The 23886-nt window shown below is 41.4% G+C and overlaps 1 protein-coding gene across 3 annotated transcripts in view; it reads right to left on the bottom strand.

Annotated features, from left to right (window-relative positions):
* The window catches only part of NCAM1 (neural cell adhesion molecule 1), a gene marked incomplete at its 3' end in the record, with an annotated part of 147347 nt that overhangs the window by 18599 nt on the left and 104862 nt on the right, over positions 1-23886 (bottom strand). For 2 of the 3 annotated variants that reach the window (XM_082330582.1, XM_082330580.1), the window contains 4 exons: positions 23324-23494; positions 21948-22079; positions 2146-2270; positions 74-254 (listed from right to left, as the gene is read on the bottom strand). In XM_082330582.1, the coding sequence (XP_082186708.1) occupies positions 74-254; positions 2146-2270; positions 21948-22079; positions 23324-23494 (609 nt within the window). The remainder of the gene's footprint in view (positions 1-73; positions 255-2145; positions 2271-21947; positions 22080-23323; positions 23495-23886) is intronic. The other variant, XM_082330581.1, reaches the window with a different exon arrangement.

The following is a 23886-nucleotide window of genomic DNA, read 5'->3' as shown; positions in this document are numbered from 1 at the left end:
GCACATTAAAGGATGCAGCACTGTTGCATTAATTGGAAGCAGAAAACAATGGTAAAGCTTATGACTGCTGTACCTGGGATGACAGTAGGCTGAGCAGAAGTTCGGAAAGCATAGTGAGCTGGTTTGGACTTCCCTTGCTGGTTTTCAGCAATCACATAAACTTCATACTCTGCATTCCAGTCCAGGGACTTGAGCATGACGTGGTCACTGCCAGACGGAAGTCTGATCTCTGGTTTCCATTCTGAGGAATGCTTCTGCAGAGCAGCGAGATGACAGGCAGGGATGCAAAACACACAGCACAACATTAGTAGCCATTACAGTGTTCTCAAAGCTGGCTAACTAACAAATGGAAAAGTGGGGAGGTTTCTACACAAGCACATGCTCCTCAGCTAATTCAGGGGTGCAGAACATTGTGTGCTGTTGGCTCCAAGTGGAGAGGACAAGAGATACCGAAGCAGCCTCTCTCTCCTGCTCAGAATGCTGTTTTCTGCAGTGTTACCACACCTGAAGAAAATCCCTCAGTTCTTCCTCTCATCTTTGCCACATCACTAGACTACTTCCATTTCAGAGGGGAAAAGCTGCAACTTCTCTATGTCTCTGCCCTGCAAAGCACTTTAAGAGTGTTCTTTCACATCTCAGTATGTCAAATTTAAATCACCTGAGAGACAGAGATTTACCTCTTAACATGGGTCTGGCCTAACTTACCATTACCATTCTGTTCTGCACCATTCAAGAGAGATTTTAAAAGGTGCGTACAACTAGTAACTTTCATAATTCCTACTCCAGTTTCAGGGAGTCCAGATGTACATTTCACCCAGATGAATTTGAAAAACCCACTGCCAAGGTACCTTGAGACAGTCTTAGGCAGTTTTCTGGGACTGGAGTGTGCTAACAGACTTTTCCGTCTAGGCTGGAATTCATGGTTCTGTGATACTAGATTGTCCTTTTGACATTCCAAAGACTCTCCCCATTCTAAGAATCTCTAAGTAACCTAAAATGCACAAAATGATGGTGGTAACAAATACTCTTGGGATTTCTAGACTGCAGTGCAAAGTTTGCTCTGTGACTTTACTCTAAGGATTCTTCATTTGTAGCATATAAAAAAGAGATTGCTAATAGCCAATACAGAATTAGTTCAGCACCACATCTACCAGACTCAGTCACTGAGACAAAGTGTCCTGCTTTCTGAATAGTTGGAAAGCTTCCATATTTCAGCTCAAACTGAGCTGCCCCCAGGCGTATTAAGATTGAGAAAGTGTGCAGACAATAGAAAAAAAGCTTCAATAACTTCTGGCAATTCTTTCTGCTGCCCTGAAGAGCTTCATATTGTCATTGACCCTCTCTCAAGGTCCTATTCCTCAAGGATGTGCTAAGCAACCTCTTTGATTGGGTGTTATTTTTTTTTTCCCCCCATCGTAGGAATAAAACATCAAATACCACCTAACACAAAACAAGGGCCATGTTCAGCTTACAACAATACTAGCTGCTCATCACATAGATGTTCTTTCCCAAGACTAGGGCTAGATGTTTTGCTCAGAGAATCATGTATTTTGCAATCCTGGGTAAGTTACAATGAGAGCTAAGTTAGGCCTAAAGGGGAACTGCTCCCAATAGCATCTCTCACTTTATCTGTATCTATACTGACTACCTTGAATGTCTTACTCAATAATCTGCAGAATAATTTGGTACTGAAGCACCCATTACTCAATCAAATATGGCAGTTTCAATGACCAACAGAAAGTTATGATTAGGTACATGTCTGAAGGTGGGCAATGCTCTACACTATGAACCTCTGGTCCACAGCTATTTAAGTCGTTGCTGGCAATCCCATCTCAGAAGTATATGAAATGAAATAATACTAAGTGCATGTAATTACCATATGCTCACAGTTCTACAGAAGATCACATGGAATAATAATCGTTCATAGTCAAAGTGAAAGGAAAGAAAATGAGACAAAGATTTTGTATGTTCCTCCTGTGCATGTCATGTCTCATACCCCATACACTTCCACCACACCTGCTTAGCACGTATTCCTGTATGGGCCTACCTACAAGATCTTAGCTTCAGGGTTGTCTGCCTACATAGTAAAGCCTGACTACTGAACAGGCTAAATACAAATCAGGCTTGAGTGTCAGTCATACTTACAGCTTTGTATTTGATCAGATAATGTCTAATTGGGGATCCACCATCATCCTGCTTGATAACATTCACTTTAATGGAGTTTCCATCTTCTCCCATCTGACCTTCCAGTTTGGGTGCGCTGGGTTCCCCTGAAACAATGGTGGATTTATGTTTAATTGTAAAAAAAAAAAAAAAGCATTAGGGAAAAAGTACTCATCAAAACCAGAAAATACTTCATTATACTCAGCTGCCTGGATACCAGCCTTACTCTGACCCAGACAAAGAGGACACTGTGTGTCTAGGGTACAAATATTTGCAAGACCCAAGTATTTCTTGCATTTGGTAGTTTGTTTTCACCGATACACGTTACCATTTTTGTGTGTGCCGGAATGGAGTCAGAGGCTAAGTGAAAAAGACTCCACCCTTCCCCAAGAATATCCTACAGCAACGACCAGTTCCTCCCTACTTTTGTTGTAAAACACTGATGTGGAACACCTGGAAAATGCCAAGATGGGGCATGCAGCAAACAGGCAGGCTGCTCCTGTGAAACATATACGTAAAGAGCATCATTGAAATGGGGCATTATGCTTGTCACACAGACCTGTGTTTGCACTTTGAATGTTGTTTAGGTGTTATCGTTGCTGGACCAGAGACTCACTGGTGTGCTCACTTAAATGAGTGTGGGGAAAAATGGTACTGAATCACAACAGCACATCTTTTCACTCAGCTTGCACTAGTGTAACTAATTGCAGGCTGGAAAGAACTAGACCTCTTCACTCTTCTATAATAACCATTATTAAAAGAAAAAAAGCTATCATTTCCCAGTTTGCACCCCTGACATCAGCAGAAAACTGAAATGTCATTTGCCTCTGCAGGGCGCACTGATTTACAAACACACCCTTTCACACCCATGTCTCTCCAACCGCTTTTTCTAGCCAATTCCTCCTTAACCTGCACACACAGTCTGCAGAGGATGGTTGCCCCATCCCAACTCAAGGACTTCCTTCTTGCACCTTTACTATAACATCTCTCCTAACAAAAGTCAAATCCACAGATTGTCTGATTACATATTCACACGCGTCCCCCGCCCCACCTTCAGAAATACTGCAGTAAATAGCTCAAGAGATGTGCTTTCTCCTTCTGCTTTCATATTACCCCAGGGATCAATTGTTTCTGAAGTGCTCCGACAGCCCGTGCAATTTACTATACAAGAGGCATTATTACCTATTTATTTTTTTGTGGAAAAAGAAACCCATCAGCCGAACAACGCCCTGTCTCCAACAATATAAGTATCAAATTAGCAGAAAAACTTAAACGATAAAAGAGCACCGGTCTCTCTTTTCAAAACTGACATAGACCACAAGAGAGCTCAGATCCTGCTAACTTTCTGTCAATGCCTGGATGCTTGCTTTGCTCCATTTTACGTAAAGGCAAGAAAGGCTTAGGTTCCTCTGTGCCAGTGCTCATCTGAGAATGGAGTTCGAGCTATTATTTCTACAGCCCTGAAATGTTCCAAGAGTTTAAATATTAGTCAAAGTCAGTAAGACTTGATGAAATTTATCCTTAATGTTGCTGAAGCTTATGAGGTCATTTTACAGTACTTACTGATTTTTTTTTTTTTAGGATCAGCTCTGTGATATAGTCTAAGTGCTTAAGCCATGAATTCTGGGTTTAAAAGCTTCTTAAGAACTTTTGACCATTTCAGCTGCTATTGCCTGGAAGCTATTCTGCCCAATTTCTTTATTGGTAATTTCAGCAAAACCAACACTGCAATTATTCGTAAGTTAAAAGTTACAAATCAGCTGCAGCTGGCAATTCCAGCAAACTCCCGAGATTAATTACACTCTGCTGGCTGGTCTCATTACAGGGTCCTAATTCTTCCAGGTATTTTATATAATAATTAAAGTGGCTGAATGTTAAAAAGCAAAAAAATTTCCTACACCTCTGTTTAACCACGGGTATGCATATTTTATGCATTTTGGAAGTATTTCTATTTATTCGTCTGAGTGATGATAGCTCATTTAGAGCTGACTACAGGATATTTATACACAGAGAATACAACAGACAATGCACATCCTCTGTTTTGCTGTGCGCCTTGAATCTAAATACACTTCCCAAATGTTTGCAGTCCCAAACATTTGCCCAGGTTTGCTAATGCTGAGCACACACTTTACCGTTCTAGCTCAAAGTGACCTACAGTTCTGCTGAAACGCCCGTCTTTACTTGCAGTGCCACTCGTGGTTTGGCCAATGGGCTTTCCTGAACACACGACCACAGATACACTGAAGCGTGGTGAAATAAAATTACAAGCTGATCCAATTCTGAATGTATCCCAAAGAGAACAATACCGAAACTCTGAAACAGTGACATTTGCGACTTAAGAGCCTGAATGTAACCAAAGGAGAAGAAAACCAGGACACTGAAGTAACATTTGTGACTTTTTAAAAGCTCAGCCTGTTGCCTGGAGTAAAACTTTTAAAAAGACTTAGTTCTGTTGCATTATACTAAAAGTGAAAGGAAATAACAAGCCAGTAGTTGTATTAAGATAAACTTTGAAAGATAACATCAGTCATGGGAATTTACAAGAGCTTCTTTCAACCCAAAAAACATTCTCAGTCCTAAATCTATTCTGTCTGGATTTGTATTCAGCTACTAATGGAGAGCACACGCATTTCTGACTGGCCAGAGAAAGGTTAATCTTCCAGTATCTTTCAAAGTTGATCTTCAGAAGTAATTTGAAGCCCTTTCCCCACTCCCTTCCCCTCCAAAGAAAGAATTCAAGCCCTTTTTTTGTGAAACATCAATGAGAAAACTACAAGACCTAGACTGAAACAGTAATTTAAGATTAATTCGATTTTCTTGCAGGCTAACACATGCTCTGTCTAACATACCAACTGTTCCAAGAAGGTAATTACAATCCATGGATACACAGAGCTCTTTGATGTGAGACACGTACATTTGTCTTTCACAACATAGTAACTCCTCTTAAAGACATAAGAGGGAATGCTCCTTCTTCCCATGTCACATTTATCTTTTCCAAATCCTTGCCTCTGCCTATATCCCCGTTACAAGACTCCCACAATACGAGCTGGACACTCAAGAGCTGTATTCCACCCTGTGACAGGTTTCCCAGTGACTGTACATTGAAAACACAAAGGTAATGCTCTCAAGGTGACCATGGAGCTGCCCTTGCATGGACCTCTAGCGCAGTTTGAAGCGGACGGCACACAGGAATAGGTTTTCCTGTTTATGTTACAAGATATGCTATGCACTCCTCTGAAGTTCTCCTGGTTCACACAGTATAGGGCCATTCATGTCTCAAGAAAGGACAAGAGAATTTTGTGTTGAACTGATGACCACATTTACCATCTACTGTATAGACAAAAGTGTGGATTTTTGTCTTTACTACCAACTAACTGCAGCTGCATAATTGAAAAGCCCTTCCCAGCCCATGCTTCTCTTGGAATTACAAATGCTGAAAGCATTCATAACGCATACAATGCATTGCAGATTGAAAATTAAACAGGAACAAGCAAGTTCTAGATGAGCAGAAATACCTCACCTAGGCATACTGAAAATATCAGATTAACCAAGCAATTATATTTTTTTCTTTCCTCAATCCTAAAAGAAAAATATCACCGCAAAAGTTACTGGTTTTGACTATTGAGTTGACTTGAGTTGAAGAAGCTATTACTACAGTAATTGTATCACGACTATTAACCAATAATTAAATGAAACCAGAAGCAAATGTCTTGTTCTATCATTTTTTTTTCACACAAGAAACTAGCTCCCAGTAACAACTGGGGGCAGGGCATTCATGGCTACTTATTTTGCTGGACACTGAGCCACTTGCCACTGCTGAAACCTTTATGAGCAGCAATGCTTAACTGTTGCCATATTTGTGGTAGACTTGACGAATGGCTTCACTGATAACTAGACAGTACAAGATCAACATCTCCTTGGTACTCTTTCCCATCCTCACCTCAGAGAGATAATTAGTAATAAGTGAAGAGATCTTGAAGCGATAAGAGAACACTGTACTTATAGAATTTGGCCTCTTATTTAACACAGGCTAGGAATTTTTTCCAGTGATTGAGCACCAAGACTAAAATGTGAAGGAACATCCTTTGGAAAGATGCTCATTCTTGATAGATTTTAAATGTCAGAGATGCCGCTGTACCTTATGCACAGCCATTCCAATGATTAATTACGCTCTCTGCTGAAACTTTTCTTCACTTTGAATTGTCTAGTTTCTAGCTCCCAAATTCCTTCCTTCCTCAACAGTTTAAACACACTTCTGCTCTGAGAAACGTTCCTCTTCAAATAGGTGTATATGGACCTAATGAACACCTAATGGCTGAAACCCAACAGGTATATATAGCAGCGCAAGCCCTGGTGAAGAATATTTCAGTTTTCTCTCCATAAACACATGGCATTTATCTTAAGCAGGCAGACGTAATCCAGATACAGGGCTGTAAAATTAAAAATGGGTTAGTGTGCAGTTTCAAACAAAGGAGGAAGAAGTTTAGTGGGAAAAGTTTAGTCCAGCAGAATCAGCATCCCTATAATGAGTCAAAGTGTCAGTAGCTGAAGAGAGAAGGTTGTTGTCAGAAAGTTAGAGAAGAAACTCATGCTCACAGAACATGCATCCTCCCTACAGGATGGGGGCTGAAAAGCAAAAGTGCATTACAAAGGTGTGCTACATGCCTGGGGATCTCCCATTTACACCGAGTTGACTGGATGTATTGCAGAAATCTGCCTATTCTACCTACAAAATATGGGACCCTTAAAGAATCCCCCTTGTGATGCTTCTACTTAGCTTATTGAGAGCAGACAGCTCCAAGCATGCCAGACTTCCTCTGTATAACCATTTTACAAACACCTATCTGCTTAGAATTCACTCTGCTGCAGAAGGAGGGATGCAGGATCTTACGCTTTCACTCTATGGTGAGACAATGAAGCGTGGTTATGTCTGAGCCAGACGGCACCTTACTCAGCCCAGCAGCAGGAGTATCAAATAATGCAAGTGGAGCCCCCTTCAGGGCAGAAGACAAGTAACTTAAATTTTCACCCCTATGCTTTACTCTCCTTGAAAAATGGGATGGTTTTCACTCAAAGATTTAAAAGTTTACAGGTTTCAGCCACCCTACATACTTTGTTAGAACTTGACCGCTTCCACTGATTTAAACTTCACCCGTAGGATACTCTTCAGCAAAGGAAAAGTAAACCAAATAGGTGCTTTACCTATGAGAAAAGCTAACAGACATGCATGGCACACTGCCTGCTTCTTGCAATTTAAACTATTTTTGAGCAAACATTCTCTGGAGCTGAATTCAAGAGAGCTCATGAAGTCCTCCATTTTGAAAGGTAGCCCATCCGCTCTATGAAGGCTCTTCCAAAGGCACCATTGCCCAGAAATGACGAGCTGTGAATTAGACAGCCTTCAATCTCTTTAGTGCCTTCTAGGAAACTAGGTCTGTTTCTGCTCTCACATCTTCTGTGGCTCTGGGGACTTACTTTTTCTTTCCATTAACTCTTATTTCTTTATCTTTACAACCACAAAGAGCTGCATTAAAAAAACCAACCAGACTCAAGCTTTTCGTCACTCATCTGTCCAGATCCCTCCCCACATTCCTTATGTCTGGCTCCTCAAGAAACAATAATGACTCCTACTGCATTGGTTTGCCTAATATCAGATTTTAGGCCAGAAACATCTTGTTGGCCAGTATGAGACACAAGACACTGGGACTAGGTGGCTCCAGCCTTGTAGCTCCTATCTTTCTGGAAGCAGCACAATCATTTTGCTGCTTTCCATGAGGGCTACCCAATTGCTGCACTGTTCTGGATTACAGTGCAGGTCCCAGGAGTCATCTAAGTGTTACTGCATGGTCTTTCTTTTCCAGCAACCAAGTTTGTAACTTTCAGAAAGGAAGAAGCCAATGCTTTGCTCTGATAAGGATACAGGACAGTACATGCATGAAGTGAAGCGTTACTTATGATGGCACTGCCCTGTCAGGGTATACATCGCTGGTAATCCAATGTTAAGCTCAGAGATCCATTCTTTGGGCTTCAGATGTAACTCATAATGAATCTGACCAACTGTACTTGAAATAAGGAACTGTTCTGCAGGCTCCTGAAGCCTGAATCACTACCTGTTAGCTCCTGCACATGATGTGAGGGTAGCTGAGGACAGTGCTCCGAGCCGTTACATTTTCAAATTATTTTTTATCCACTCCTGCTAAGCCATTAGCACCAATAATCTCCTCCTGCAGGGAAGCAGTATATGTTTCCTGGTATCCTTTCACCATTGTTTAATTTATATTCAAAGTGCTTACTTGATCTAATACTAGTCTGATGTAGTTGGATTTCAGCAGCGGCTAACTGGTTTTAATTATCTGGTTTTCAGAGAATGCCTCGAACACTAGGACTGGATGCAGCTGTAGTGAAAACTTGAGGTGAGGAGAGAAGAGAGTATGAAAAAGCAGCACAAACTTTTCCTTAGTCACAAGGCACCAAACACGTGCTGGACCCCAGAAGTGACAGCAGTGCAGATGACAGACTTCTTATCACATCCCTTCTCCGTTCTCATCAAATGTGTTCCTTCTGCCCACCTTTGAAAAGCAGCTCAAATTGGTTACTAGATAACTGCAGCACTTTAGACTATGAGCTTAAATCCTTGCCCAGCTGGCAAAAGAAGAAAGATCCTGCATCCTTGCTGTGCTTAGAGAATAGAACTGCAGTCTATGGTAATTTCTGCAACACATGAACAGCGAAGCAGTGATTTCTCTAATCTTTGACCATCACGTAACTAGGACTAGATTGTGACCTACAGTGTCACAATTTGAAACAAACATCAGCCATATGTATGGAAAGTCTCCACGAGTGGTAAATATACACAGGTGAGAAAGAACAGGCAGGGAGTCGTCAGAATGTACAGAAGAGAAGCAAACATCAACAATCAAAAAAAAGGAACAAAACCAGAAGAACATGCAAAAACGAGACAACCACGTCTTCAATCCTCCTGGATTTCAACCAGAGAGGGAAGAGACTAGGGGAAGAGGGGCTGCTTCCATGCATGCAGTCACGTGGGAAGGTTACTGGTGTTAGTTTTGTTTTCCTGGCAAACCCCAGCCTAAATCCTTTCCTGGTGGTGGTCCAAGACAATAAGGTGATTTCAGAATTCATAGATTGAAAAAAGCCAACTGCTTCCTGGTTTTCAAAATTATTTGTTTAAGTGGGGAAGCAGAAAAGCAGGAGTTTCCTTCCCTTCTCCCCTTTAGATTATACACAGAGTATTAAGTGAAGTTGTAAAAATCACAATGTTGCAGAAATTGTTTTCACTACCACACACTTTACTTGGAGACTGATTGCATCTCCGTAAGCTGCAGGGGTCAATCATTTGCTTCTTGATTTCATGGAGATCACCAGCTACTGCAAGTGTTGCTGGTAAATAAATTCAGATTAAATCCCCTGCCAGGCAGTGAGATACTGTGTGGGAGGAATGAGGTGCTCTGGCAAGAAAGGTGCAATATTACTTCTGATGCGAATTGTGCGAAGTCTAGCTCCCATCATGTACTCTGCGTGTGCCTATATATATACTACTTTATAAAATATAGTTGCCCTATGTTTAAGTTTTACTCATTATAGAAAGATTTCTTTCTTAAATCACATGCTTACCAATAACTAAATTTCAGAGACAGGGAATTCCAGATCCTTTTGACAGGCTACTAAATATGTATAGTGTGAATGTGTGTGCGTGTATACATATATCTATATAAATGTATACTGCATAGGGTCAAAATGTCGCTGAAGTAACAGCAGATACGGTGTTCACATTATCTGAGCATCTCACCCACAATCTCGCATCAACTAGCAGTCTGTAGCTGGCACACTGGTACCCTGAAAGGCAAAAGGATTTTGCCATGGGTGCTAATGCCAGAGAGAGTTTTATAATCTTAGTAGGACGCTGACTGTTGGATTCTGATAGTGAAAGAAGCAAATGACTGAGCCACATGATTTTTGTGTCAGGTTTTTTCCCCCCCCCTCCAAGTTTTTTCAAGCTCAGCGTGGAAGGCTTAAGTTGAGTTCTTCACATGCAGACAGTAGCGAGCGACTTCTCCAAAAGGCTTGTAGGATTTTGGAGTGATGGAATTTGGAGATCCCTGGTCACTGACCAGAGGGGAATCCTCACCCCAACTCTAGGCAACCAATCAGAACAAAGTATTTTACCTTCTGTTCACCAGCGTGGACGACATCATCAGCACCATGCAAGCCACATGACAAAGTCACATGATACGCACGCACATGATTGGTTGAAAGGAAAGTGGAGGAGGTCACATGGAAAATACAAAAAAATTAAAAAACTGATGTAAACAATGGGCAAGGGAAAAAAATCAACAACAGAATTACAGACTAAATAAAATAGAAACAAAATTAAATTAGCCAGTATATATCAGAAACACTGGGGAGACAGTAAAATCACCTGGAAATATAAGAATATTAAACCATAGAAAGCACTGAATTATGACCTTGTAAGTGTTAGGCACAGCCGCATCACTGCTTATTAATACCAAGTCAAAGAAGAAACAAAAATTATTGTAGAGTGTGCGCCAGAACTTGGACAGCTGAAGGAATCCACAAGACTGTTGGAAAGAAAAAGGGAATACATTGTTATTCGGAAACAGTCCAGGCAGCAGAGGTGAAATGGTCAAAATCATAGCCCACGCAGTTCAGTGAAGACAAACCTTGGCATTTCATATTGATGTATTCTCCCCTCTGCAGAAACAAATGTCTTCCTAAATATCAACAATAATAATAATAACTGAAAAAGAGACAAATCTACATGTGTATACATTTCCAAGGACAGAGCTTTTGATCAAAGAGCTGCAACCAGAATTCGGTCAGACTGATAGTTATCACACAGAGTGCACAAGCTCCGTCCAACATATTCAGCCTGAAGATTCAAGGCATGGCATGACTCACGTACAATGAATTATACTGATGATTTCATGTGTGCAAGGGGTTTTTCTGTCAACAAGGAGAGGAATGAAGTGCTCTGCACTGGAAATTAATTACAAAGATGGCATGAGGAAGACAGCTGCTGCTGAAAGAGATGAAAAAGTGTGCAGACTGTATGACAGGGGAATGGAAAAAAAAAAAAAAAAATCAGTTGCTGGACTGCAGGACACCACTAACTCCATGCTCTGCTTCCCTTCCTAAACTACCATCTACTTTATAACTTGCATTTTTCATGATCGTTCCTCTGTCTCATCTTAATGAGGCTACTTCACATTGCTCTGGTGCTTCCCTGTTAATTTGGTGTAAAGAGAATTAAACCCTTAATCTTTTGGGTGCTTGTATCTGACAAGATTAAGGGCATACCATTACTGGGGAAAGAACGGATGGTACAAAATGTAAAATCAATTTGTTACATCTAAGCTTTCTATTCATTGTCTCTAGTTATAAACCTAGACTCAGGGAACATGAAGGAGGGAAGTTTAAGAGTTACTGTGAGATTGCCTGGAAAGGCACTCAGTGTCTTCTGCTCATGAGGAAGCATATTTCCAAATCCCCAGTAAGCTTAATATAACATGAGATTTAAAAACAGGCAAGAGAGGTTGCCTTTGAGATAACTTCCCCTGAGAGAAAGCTTTAGTTAAAGATCAAGGACAAAATTAGCAGTATAAATATAATCAAAAGCTACTTTGGATGAGGCCTCTAAGACACAAAAGACATTTGGAAATACTGTCTTTAGCTTAAAACCTTGAAATTCATCCTATTGTCATGGGTAGAAGTCAGGTAGTCAGAACACTGATTGTCTTGGAGCCTGCAAGGGAACGAGGCCCTGGTACACATAGGCTTCTATTCGCAGGCTGTACTTCAGTGAATCTGAAAACACAAGAGCTTTCATAATCAGCTCTGTCCCTCTCAGGACTACTGGACCAAGGAACCTGATAATTTTTTTTTTTTTTTTTTTTATAGCTACTGTTATTATCAGGGCTTGTTAAGAGATGCGGACCATTGACCAGCTTACTTGCAGATCATATTTTTAAAAAGCATGAAAAGGAGAGATGCAGTTTTTTTCTACTCTGTGAAAATGCTTCTCCCTAACTCCATAGCTAACTAGATCTTAGATTAGAGTTGTCTCTGAACATTAAATTCCTTTGGAGACAGGGACCTTAGCATTGTTTGCCTTGAGGCACTGGAATAGTAGCTCTTGGATTCTGGTTGGACACAGGCAGTGGCAGAGAATATACACATCTGTACTTACTTCCTGGTAAATCTGGAATGGGTGAAAGGGAAAGGAAAAAGAAAAGTGTGAAAGATGACTTAATGAACAGCTGCTATCAAACTTCCACTTTTCATGTAAATAGGCTTCACACACACACACGTCTATCTTATAATAACAAATACTTGGTGGCCAGGCCCATTTCTTGGGGAAAGACATTCCAAAGCAAAAAGAGTCACCAGCTCCTTAGGATGCCCACATGACCTTTTTCCCAAGACTGCAACCAATTTTGAATTGACTGGATACACTGTGGAAGATAACACACATTTTATAGAAAAAACAAAACAAAACACAACACTTGGCTTTCCACCTGCATGTCTCTTGCTCAGTGTCCTCCACCTCCCTCATCCTGCAAGTTTTGAATCTGTTGGCCAGTATCTAGTAAATATGACAAAATTTCCTATAGATTCTGGAAAACCAGGAGACTAGACAGAAGAAAGACCCAAGTTAGTACCTCAACTGAAAAAAAAAAAAACCCACCACCCAAAAACTTTTCAAGTGACATCTAGCATTGCTAGGCAAAACAGATTTCACAGTGGAGAGCACCACAACAAAAACTTCATTACTGCCACTGATACGGAACTATTTATCTGAGCAACCTAAGAGGATTAAGTCAAAGGAGATCCATGTTCCTAAACCTCTTACATGATTATAGACATCTCCCATGTTACTGATCACATAAAGTAAAAAACTCACTGAAGTCAGTGAAGAAACTCTCTTCAGCTTCATTAGGTTTCAATTAGATCAACTGTTCATTTTCCTGACTTCATGATGCTACACAGCAGCTCTCAATTTCTGATTGCTCTTGGTTTCATTCATTTAACCACTGAGGTTAGGGTAAGGCATAAGATCATTCAGCAGCAGCATCAATAATTAAACGATGCAAAGTTATAAAAGCATCTGCCTTGTGCCTATGCCCTTTTATCCTGTTGAATATAGCATATTCATATGCTGCAGAACAACTTAGCATACAAAACAAACGTGTCCACTATTTGAATAAACTGAATATGTACACAAATGACAATGAGGCAGTGAATGGTCAGTTCTGCTTCTCTTCAGTATAAGAACCTAAACTTCAATGTAGGTGAAAATGGAAACTTTTACCCTTAAAAAACCCAACATCACCCCCCCTCAACAAACAAACAAACAAAAGCGTGGAAAATGTTAGTCATGAACTAGCTCTTCGTATCTTTCCTGGGTAAAAAGACCATTCTTTTAAGGAGCAAAGAATGTTCTGCAAAACATTAACACAACATTTTCCCTCACAAGTGAAGCTATCGCCTAGCCCCCCATATGATCAGCCATAATAGCGTCTCTGCCTCCTAAGAAATAAAAGAAAAGATTATTAGTAGACCTGCTGGTTGCCACCTTTCCCCTGGCCTTCGCCCTCTCCACCCCACCCTCTTGTTTCGAATTAAAAGTTCTCTTCAGCAATACAGAACCACTACCACTTCAGATGTATCAGGAATTATCGTCTGGCATATTGTATACACGAAAAATACTGCAAGGAAAGCGTTCATTGTGGTCACTGGCGGATAAAAGGACATTTCATGTGATGTGTAAGACCGTGGAATGTGCTAGTCATAAATGCATTAATAATTTTTTTTAGATTCCTTTGACAGCTCTAGACTAGCCATACTATCCTCTCCCTCCATCCCAAACCCCCAAATAATCACATACTTCATGTTTTTAGTATTTTCCATTTAGAAGTGATGAATCATTTCTAACCCACCACAGATAAACACACAGGTCTATCTTAAAGACCATATCCACAGGAACACATACATTTTATTATTGCAACTAAAAAAAACAACAAACCATTTGGCTTTGTAGAAATGATTAGTTGTTCAAAACACACATATGCACCATGTAAACCTGTATCTTCCTTAAGTGTTTTTCTTTATTTTCCAGGACTGTGTTGCAAATATTTGCTTGGCTTTCATATTGGCATGTGATTGGCTATAAATCTCCTACAAGTAGGGATTAAAATCACACATTTGATACATCCACTCAGTATCAGGAAGGTGTGTCACTGAATTCTTAACAGCTAGTCTAAAACACACATTTCAAAATGGTTCTTTTACATACAAATCAACTAATGCAACTTTTAGCTATTTCTCCGTAGACTACTCAGATCCAGCATGGAAGCATCTACTTACCTGACTCGGTCTCATTAGGAATGGCTATCTAACCAACAAGGTACTGAGCAAGAACTGAGGGAATCTGAATCCAATTCCCGTTTCAGATATGGATTTCTTGTGAAGTCTTAGACCTCTTTTAATGCAGGCAGGGCATCAGTGCTAAGATGGGGCAGTGCTCCCTCTTCCCCACAGTCCTCTCTCCTGTAATATACTACCTCCTCATTTGCATCCTCGTTCAACATTCAACATCCATAGTTGTAATATCAACTGTATCTCCCTAAATTCACAGAAAATAGAACAAGGCATGGTAGCAAGAAGATTATTTAGTCCACGTCCCTTTTGCGAAGGCAGCTTTAACACCAAAATCACTAATGGAAAATGTGAAAGGAAAACATGCCTTTTGGAAATGATCATTTAAATTTCTCCCCCCTTTTAAATCTTCTATTTCCATTTTTTACTGCATGCTTGGTAGGACAACGGGAAGAGGAGGAAGAGTGATACCATGCCGGGGTCTTAATAGCCACATGCTCACACAACACATTAATGCCAGATCGTTGGTTAACAGACGTCAAAATAATGTGGTATAGCACTTTAACTCCCTCAATAGAAGAGCTACAGCATAACAAATAGCACTCCGGACCAAAGGGGGGCAGTTCCCATCTACTCGCTTGGTGGCTCTGAGCTTTTGGATTCAGCAAGAGGCCGAGTTGCTATGGAAACATGAAGGATAAATAGGACATGTAAAGGTGAAGCATGCCGTGTAAGTAAGTTGTGAGAGGGAGTGGCAGGGGTGATAGAAAGGAAAGAGAGGAGGTCTAATGAGAAGAGAGTGAGAATGATACTGAATCCTTACAGCAGATGTGTATTACCTGAACAGGCTGCAAAAATTGTGCTCTGCTGCTGCCTTTTTCCAATGCCTCTCCACGGGGAGAGTTGTGCTGCCAGATGCAGGCCCCTCCAGGTGACAGGGAAGCCAGCCTCCACTGCATGGTTCCTGCAGCAAGCTAGGGCTCCAACGGCCCCTACTGTTGCTTTTTCATCCTGAAGAGTTTTGAAGCTCTGAATCCAATTTCAGAGACAGCTACAGCATTTTTCAGAGTCATAGACTCGTTTAGGTTGGAAAAGACTTTCAAAATCAAGTCCAACCGTTAACCTAGCACTGCCAAGTCCACCACTAAACCATGTTCCTAAGCACCACATCTACATGTCTTTTAAACACCCCCAGGGACGAGGACTCAACCACTTACCTGGGCAGCCTGTTCCAACGCTCAACAACCCTTTCGGTGAAGAAACTTTTCCTAGTATCTAAGAGAGGGGTAAATCAGACATCTTGACAGGCTGGAGAGCAGCCCTGCGGAAAGAGATCTGGGGGGCTGGGTTGATGGCAAGTTGAATGAGTCAACAGTGTGCCCTGGCAGCCAAAAGGGCCAAATGTGTCCTGGAGTGCATCAAGCACAGCACAGCTAGCTGATCAAGGCGGGTGGTTGTCCCACTCTACAGTGCATTGGTGCGGCCCCATCTCGAGTGCTGTGTGCAGTTTTGGGCACCTCAACATAAGAAGGACATCAAACTATTAGAGTGTGTCCAGAGGAGGGCAACCAAGATGGTGAAAGGTCTCGAGGGCAAGACTTACGAGGAGCGGCTGAGGTCGCTTGGCTTGCTCAGCTTGGAGAAGAGAAGACTGAGGGGTAACCTCATCACAGTCTACAACTTCCTCAAGAGGGGCAACGGAGGGGGAGGTGCTGATCTCCTCTCTCTGGTGACCAGCAATAGGCCAACAAGGAAATGGAATGAAGCTGCATTAGGGGAAGTTCAGATTGGACATTAGGAAAAGGTTCTTTTCCAAGAGGGTGGTTGGTCACTGGAACAGGCTCCCCAGGCAAGTGGTCACAGCACCAAGCCTGTCAGAGTCAGAGTCTGGATGATGCTCTTAGTCATATGGTTTAGTTTTAGGTAGTCCTGAGAGGAGCAGGGAGTCGGACTCGATGATCCCTATGGGTCCCTTACAACTTGAGATATTCTATGAATTCCTTTTCCTCCCATGGTGACATCAGTGCTGCTGGTGTGAGGGGAGAACAGAGTAGACCCTTGTGTGGTTTGCAACTTAAATCTGATTATGCAGATTTTAAAAAATGATGAAGCCGGAAATAAAGAAATGAGTTTTCTTCCACAGCTCCAAAAGGTGTCTTAGTAACAGGCTTAGGGAAGCACAAGCCATTCCCTGCTGATCACTTGAGTATCTTCTGCTCTATTTAGCTGAGAAACTAAACTCTGTATTTGCTGTGCTAAGTTGATTTCAGGAAATTTAGCTTCACACCACAAAAGCTGAGCATATCCCATAAGATGTCCCCAAGAATGGAAGACAAACTGATCAGAAATCTTAATGGCAAAGGCCAGTGACAACCACCAGCATTCATGTGGGCAGGGTTTCACTCTACATCTTTCTCTTGATCTCTCTGTGACAGATGCGCTCGACCCCTTGACCAGACTGGCGTTGCTTTGGTGCAGGCTCCGGAAGAGGTAAAGGCCTGAGCTGTTGCTGGGGCGTGAACAACTCTAGTTTCAATCTGTTCTCTGAAAACCCACAAAGGAGCAGAATGGTACAGTGAGCATCGATGCATGTGAGCTTGGAACACTGATCATGCGACTGACGCATGAATAGCGAGAGGCTTTTCCAGGACTCATTTATCAAGGAACAAAGAAAGTTGTGGGTACAAGGAGTGTCCTGCATACCTTTTCTTTCTTACTCTTTGCATCTCCAGTCTCTCTGTGAATCATTCTAACTTGAGTGTAACTCAGTTTTCTTTTGTGTGATTCCTCCATGCAGTAATTAATAGAGTGAACTTTGCCACTGAACTTTGTTAAGTCGCACTTTTACAACATCATATTAAAACCACTTTTGCCGATACCTTTTTTGGTGATTTCTTAAGCATTCTAAACCACCCATTTGTGACACTTTCCATGAGTCCAGCATACCTGGGAGCTGTCAATGGCTTTTTGCTGTACTGGAAATCAAACCTATGCTTATCTGTAGGTTCCTCTACCCGAAGATTCATTTTTATATACATACACAGAAAAGAAGGAAAACACCCAAGGATGTTAGCCAGACTGCACCACACTCAGTGAGGAGATGCATGCAGAGCAAAGTGGAACAAAGACAACAGCCTCTTCTACCATACTCACTCTCTGCTAAACAGGAGGTGGGTGCAGCAGTACTTGCTAAAGAAAGAGAAAGCAAAGTGAGGAGGGGAGTTGATTCCCGTTAAATACTGCCAAAAGATGGAAAATTAAAAAACAAATTGGTAAGATTTTGTCAGACCAAGCTTCTCTGGACACAGAGCACCAGCAAAGTAAGTGCACTTTGCCAGACCTGCGTTTTGGATCCTCTGTGAGTTCTTGCTTTAAACCAACTTTCTCATAACACAGGATCACTGAACACACACCACTGTTCACCAGCGATCCCAGGAGTTCAAACCAATGCCATTTAAGGCCAGCAGAGATGCTGGCCAGCACTCTGTATAGAAGCAAAACACAGCCTACATGACTACTGTTTTGGTGAAGGCCATTGCTAACTATCCTATTGCCAGCTTAGGACCTGGTGGAATTTAGGGATTATTTTAGTATTGTTTTGTTCTTTTGTTTTTGTTTTTGTTTTTATATTAAGATATTTTGATATCAAAAACAAACACCCCATACACACACACTCTTGTGGTTTAACACACATTTGGGTCCCACCTGCACAATAGCAAGAAACAGCTGGGGCTCAAAAACAAACCATTCACAAGGTCTCTGTGCAGCCTCTTTGTCTTCAGATTTATAAGGAAAAGGAAACGCAGAAAAACAGTGAATTATTGGGATGAAAATACAAACCCACGTCAAGTTAGACAGATATCCTCCTAACCCCACAATTCTCATCTGTGCTAGTACAGTACATCATTATCACTAATTATTTGGGCCTTCATGTGCCTCTAAGATAGAAATAAACTACTTTTTGCTTATTGAGAAAAACAAAAATTAAAAAAAAAAAAAAAAAACAACAACACAACAAAATAACTATGGACATATCCCAGCAGGCATTAAAAAATGGTGTCAGTTTTTACACTCAAGTAGAAACTTTAAATAACAGGGCAAAGAAAACTAGTTGCTTCAGCTAGTCTGAAAATACAGCCTTGACTGGTGTCAAAACACAGTTTTTATATTCTTTTCTGAAAATTTCTGAAACATTTCTGTGATCTTCAAATAACTCCAAACTAGGGGACACCCAACTTTTTCCTGATTTTGACTTTGCCCACAAACCAGTAATATTGTGTGACTGGAATTCCAGCACAGACGAAAACGGCATTTCTGTTGTGCCAACAGTCTCTTCACCATTTCTGCAACCCAGCTCAAGATCTGAGATGGGCTTTGAGAACCCCAGAGAGCAGAGAAAGAAGTAGAGAACCAAATGATCAGAAGGATCACAGCTGGAAGGCATAAATGTGCTTGAAAGAGCATCAGCAGAATTTAATTTGTAAATGAAAAAAACGCTATAGCCCACAAAGGAGGAAAAAAGAAATGGAACTTACCCTACAAGGGAGCAGAGTTAGAGACTACAGACTGATTGATAGCCGATTGACACATTAAAAAAAAAAAAAAAAAAAAAAAAAAAAAAAAGAGGCAAAAATTTCTACTACCAGTGTGATTTAATGTTCTTCAAAGCCACGTACCTGTCCCCAAGTGATGAACATAAGGCTTGGCAGAGAGATCTGTTGATGTGGCTGAAACAAAGCTTTTAATGTTGTTTTTCCTCTCTTCTTAATTGGATCTTTTCCCTTTTCCTGTGGTACTGATCTGCACAGAGACTGAACACCTAAGCCCTTATCTCCCTTGTGTATATCCAATTCAGAAGGGCCGACCAAATCATTTGCCTGATAGTTATAATACTAACCACGACTAACTTCATATAAGGGATATATTACTTCTACTGAAATTAACAGGCTCCAAACAATTTTAGGGAACAGACTGCACATATGTTCTGGAAACGTGTCTCCCAGTTGACCCTTCGTAACCACTGCAATTTGCAATTCTGTCTATCCATCTGTCCGTTCATTCATCCATCTTGGCTACCAATCCATTCATCCTATTAGCGGTCCACTAAGTCCAAGCTTTTGTATAACACAATCTTTAAGGAAAAATAGCACAAGCATGATTCAAATCCTCTAATTAGGGTAAAAAAACAAAAACAAAAAAAACACCCCACACACAACCAAAACAAAACCTTTCCTTTTTTTACTTCAGCTTCAGAAATCTCAAAGAATGCGACAGCAGCTTCATAAAACTTGCCCACGCAATCTTGGGAATAACAACAGTTCACCGCAAGGACACATACTTTAATAAACAGAATAATGCTCACTTAGATAAAGAGGTTTCTTTTGGCTGCCATTAATTAACTCTGATTTGACAGGCACAAAGCTATGGAGCATACAATGTTTCACTGAACTCAACTGACAATTAAACATATCCATCAAATCTCTAACTCATTTTGCATTGGGAAGGGGGAAACATGCATTTTTTATTTAGTATGAGGTTTATTTGGGTATACAATCTACACAAGTGCTGGAAGACTGTCCAAAGACTACTAACAGTAAAAAGTATTAGTGAGAAAAGGCAAAAAATGTGATTTTTTTTTTTTTTTTCTTAGAAATTTTTGCTTTCAAAATTGTGAAGATATTCAAAATTCTGAAATTTTTGGTTGGCTCTTAATTGGTCTAAACCAGATCTGCAATTTAGCTAAAAGTTTCTCCTGTTTTTTTCCTGAATTATCTACATTTCATTAAAATTTGAAAATTTTTAATCGATTCATAAGCATGAAGCCTTCCACTACTCCACTCTGTAATCAACATGCTAACTATTATTATTAGACAATCACTAAGTTAAAAACTTGAATTGCATGCTTTACAATAAAGACAAAGATGTTAATTCATAATTCTGTTCTAAAAAGAGCAGTAATACCCATAGTAGGATGACTATTCTAGTGTCAGTCTTGTTAGGAAACAGACAGTACCAGTTACTTCATTTCTAAAGACCCTGAGAGGAAAAAGGTACTATATTAAAAGCTAATGTTATGTATGTTAGAGGAACACTCTAGGAACATAAAAAGAGAGTGAAAGAAATGCAGAGAGGCACTTACGTGAGTGAGGGATGCCTGCAGTTTTTCCATGGATGGAACACAGACAAAAAGAAAAGATAGAGATAGGGGGAAAAAAAAAAAAAAATGTAGAAGAGGTGAGAAGAGGAGATAGAGAACATGGAGCTGGAAAATCAAAATACCACCAGCTGTCTTAAATCCAACCCTAGGGAGTGGGGTAGGTTACAGGAGTTATCACAACAGACTAGACATCAATTGTGAGGGCTGGCTTACTGCACAGGGCTTGGGATTTCAAAGCATCAAGGTATGTGTACTGTCCCATACTGCTCAGCAATTCTGGTGAGGCAGACGAAAATCAAGACCATGCACAGCTCACAGGGCCTCAAAGCATGCACATACATGGGCTAGGAATATTCCTAGCTCTGAATTCAGGAGAAGGTCCTGCATAGTGGTTTCAGAAGAGCTATGAAATAGGTACACAAGTATGGGTGCGACAGTGGGAAGAAGAATAGGCTGTAGATCTAAATGCAAGGGGAATGAGAAAGAAGAACACCTGGGGTTGTGGGTGGTTGAATACAGACCCTAATATTTGGATGAGGCTGTGTACAACGGTAAGAGACCACCTCTCCCCTGTCTGCTTTTGTCACATCTCCACTACCCACTCTACACATTTTTTTCTCTTTCTCTCCTTCCTGTCTTGAATAACTCTCTGGTTTTAATTCTTGCCTCTTTTGTTCCTGGTTGAAACAGAAGGGAAAGTGTTAGGCCACAGCAGAGCATCCTACCATTGGAGTGGAAGATTACCCGAGTAAAGCAGACAAGAGGCTGTGGAAATCATCTTACATGCTACATAGGCATCTTAAGCAGTGATTTGCAGAAAAGAGAAATCCCCCTCCCTCCCTCTCCCTTCACAATTCATGGCCAGTCCTATGCTGAACCTCTTAATTTCCGATTTGCAAAAAACCTGCCTTGCAACAATGACGTTACATTCTCTATGACCAATGCTCTTCTCAACTCGCTGCTTTTTCTTATTAAAACTATCCACTGCATAGCCCCTTCTCTTTGCACAAACCAGTGCAAATAAGTATTTCCTTCACCTCCTACCTTCAAAGATTTTTAATTAGTAATGAAATTCACTACAATCAAAAAACACAACAAAAACAAAGGGTGCAGCAACGTCTGCAAGAGAAGAAGGTGTCATCCATGCATGACAGATTCCCTGGAAAGATGCAAGGAAAGAGAAGCAGAGGGAGGTTTCAGTTTTACTTACGAACTGGTTGTGTCTTGAAGTCGGATGGCAGGCTAATCTCACCCACACCCTTGCCATTGACCGCAGACAGTCTCACAGAGTACGTTGTTTCAGGTTTCAGGCCAGTGATAGTGATCACACCCTCCACATTTGCTGTTGCAGAAACAAGGGAGGAAAAGCAAAGGCTCAGGCTTTAACTCAATGATAAATGCCATGTTTCTATCGTATACTTTTGCCATGCTCACCCCATGTAACAGAGCCCTCTTCTGGGCCCAGCCTCACATAAACAGTGCAGACAAAGAGAAAGGTCAGAGCTACCACCCCTGTGTCAACCAGCTGATTAGCGAGGTGTATTGCCACAGCCTCTCTAGAGGGGATGTAGCGGAGTTCGTGGTAGACACCAGAGGGCATCAGCCCTTGGCCTGTGCCAGGGAGCTCCCTGAATAATGTTCTTCAAGACCACTGTCCTGTGGGGCTCTGACTGTAGTAGACATAGCACCTAGAACTGCTCATCTATTAGGCTGCACAATCCAACCGAAAGCAACGCCCTTAGCAGGAGAGAAACCCATCTCTCTCCTTTAACAATCTATAAGGAGATCAGAAATAATCTAAGAGATGGAAAGAACCTGCTGTAGGGTTATCGTGATATAAAGAAAGAAATAAGCTTATTTTCCTGCACAGACACAAAGCTAGAAATGAGAAAAATAAACCTGACTAGCTATGATCACATCACTCCAGTGGGGACCTAAAAGAAGAATTTCAGTTCCAGCCAGGACTGGCGGTGGAAGATTCAGCTCTGAAATAGAACTATCCTCTTCATAGTCCTCCCAAATCAAAATTTCTTTGGTTTACTGAACTTAACGATGCATTTTAAGCAGCGTGTATTCCTATAGATTGCTATAATGAGACAGGGTGCAATGGGAGTTAGACTTGCTTCTGGAATAGGAGGGTTTATGTTCCAAGGGGAACTGAAGTGTGACTAAAGGGGCTGACAGACAAGACTTGAAAAGCCTTCTGTAGGAAGCACACGGTCACTCCCCAGTCAGCAAGTAAAACCTCATTTGATACCAGGCACAGGGTTCTTCCCCTTATTCAGACAGGATGGTGTGAACAAGGAAGGGATACAGAGACAAACGTAGTGCTACAACACGTACCCTCAGGTGGAGAAGGCTGGTGCCCTGTCACACATGTAGAGCTATCAGCACAGTGGGGCCCTCATTTCCAACTGAAAATTCAAGGTGTCACTGCAAAGCAAATGCTTAAGAACCTGTCTGGGGCCTTCATATAGGAGCTGAAATTGCAAAGCTATGGAACCCTCCACTCTGCCTTTCCCCTAAAGGAAAGAAAGTCTTTTGAGATGCAGGTGGGGGAAGTAACATCTTGTTTTATCATCCTACCTTCTTTTGCATCATACAACCTCGAATGCCATTCTCCCTCGCCCAGTGCCCTCCACTCTGCTTTGTACTTGAGGATGGGCACCCCGCCGGTAGCTTCAGGCTCATCAAACTCCACCTGGGCAGTACTGGAATAGGGCTCCACTCTGTCAATGGAAGGAGAGGACGGAGTATCTGGGGGAGGAAGGGAAGACAACCAGTGATACAGAAGACAGTGGGAAACAAGCTCCGGTGGCAAAGAAAACAGAGAACTGGGAATATTAAACACACCTTTGTCGTGGCTTCACAAAGGAGAGGAGAAGGGCAGGCCTGAGGCTTCCCTCAGGAGGGGAAGGCTGTTAAGAGGGCTTTTAAGAATGCTAATTAAACAGTACAGAGACCTTCATCTTGTCTCTCCTTTAAGAGGCTAGAGACTTACAGTACCTTCTTCAAAAGAGGGCAACCAGAGCAGAGTAGCAAGAGAATCCTGGACGCTGTTCTGTCCCTACAGTCTCTTTCACAGGGCACTCCAATACATAGCTTGATCATTCCTAAATCTGTCTCTATGGCAGCCCTGAGAGGACACC

This window comes from Platalea leucorodia, assembly GCF_965183815.1.
Source record: "Platalea leucorodia genome assembly, chromosome: 20".
Taxonomy (NCBI): domain Eukaryota; kingdom Metazoa; phylum Chordata; class Aves; order Pelecaniformes; family Threskiornithidae; genus Platalea; species Platalea leucorodia.
The sequence above is the reverse complement of the archived record's forward strand: the minus strand, read 5'-3'. Positions and strand labels throughout refer to the sequence as shown.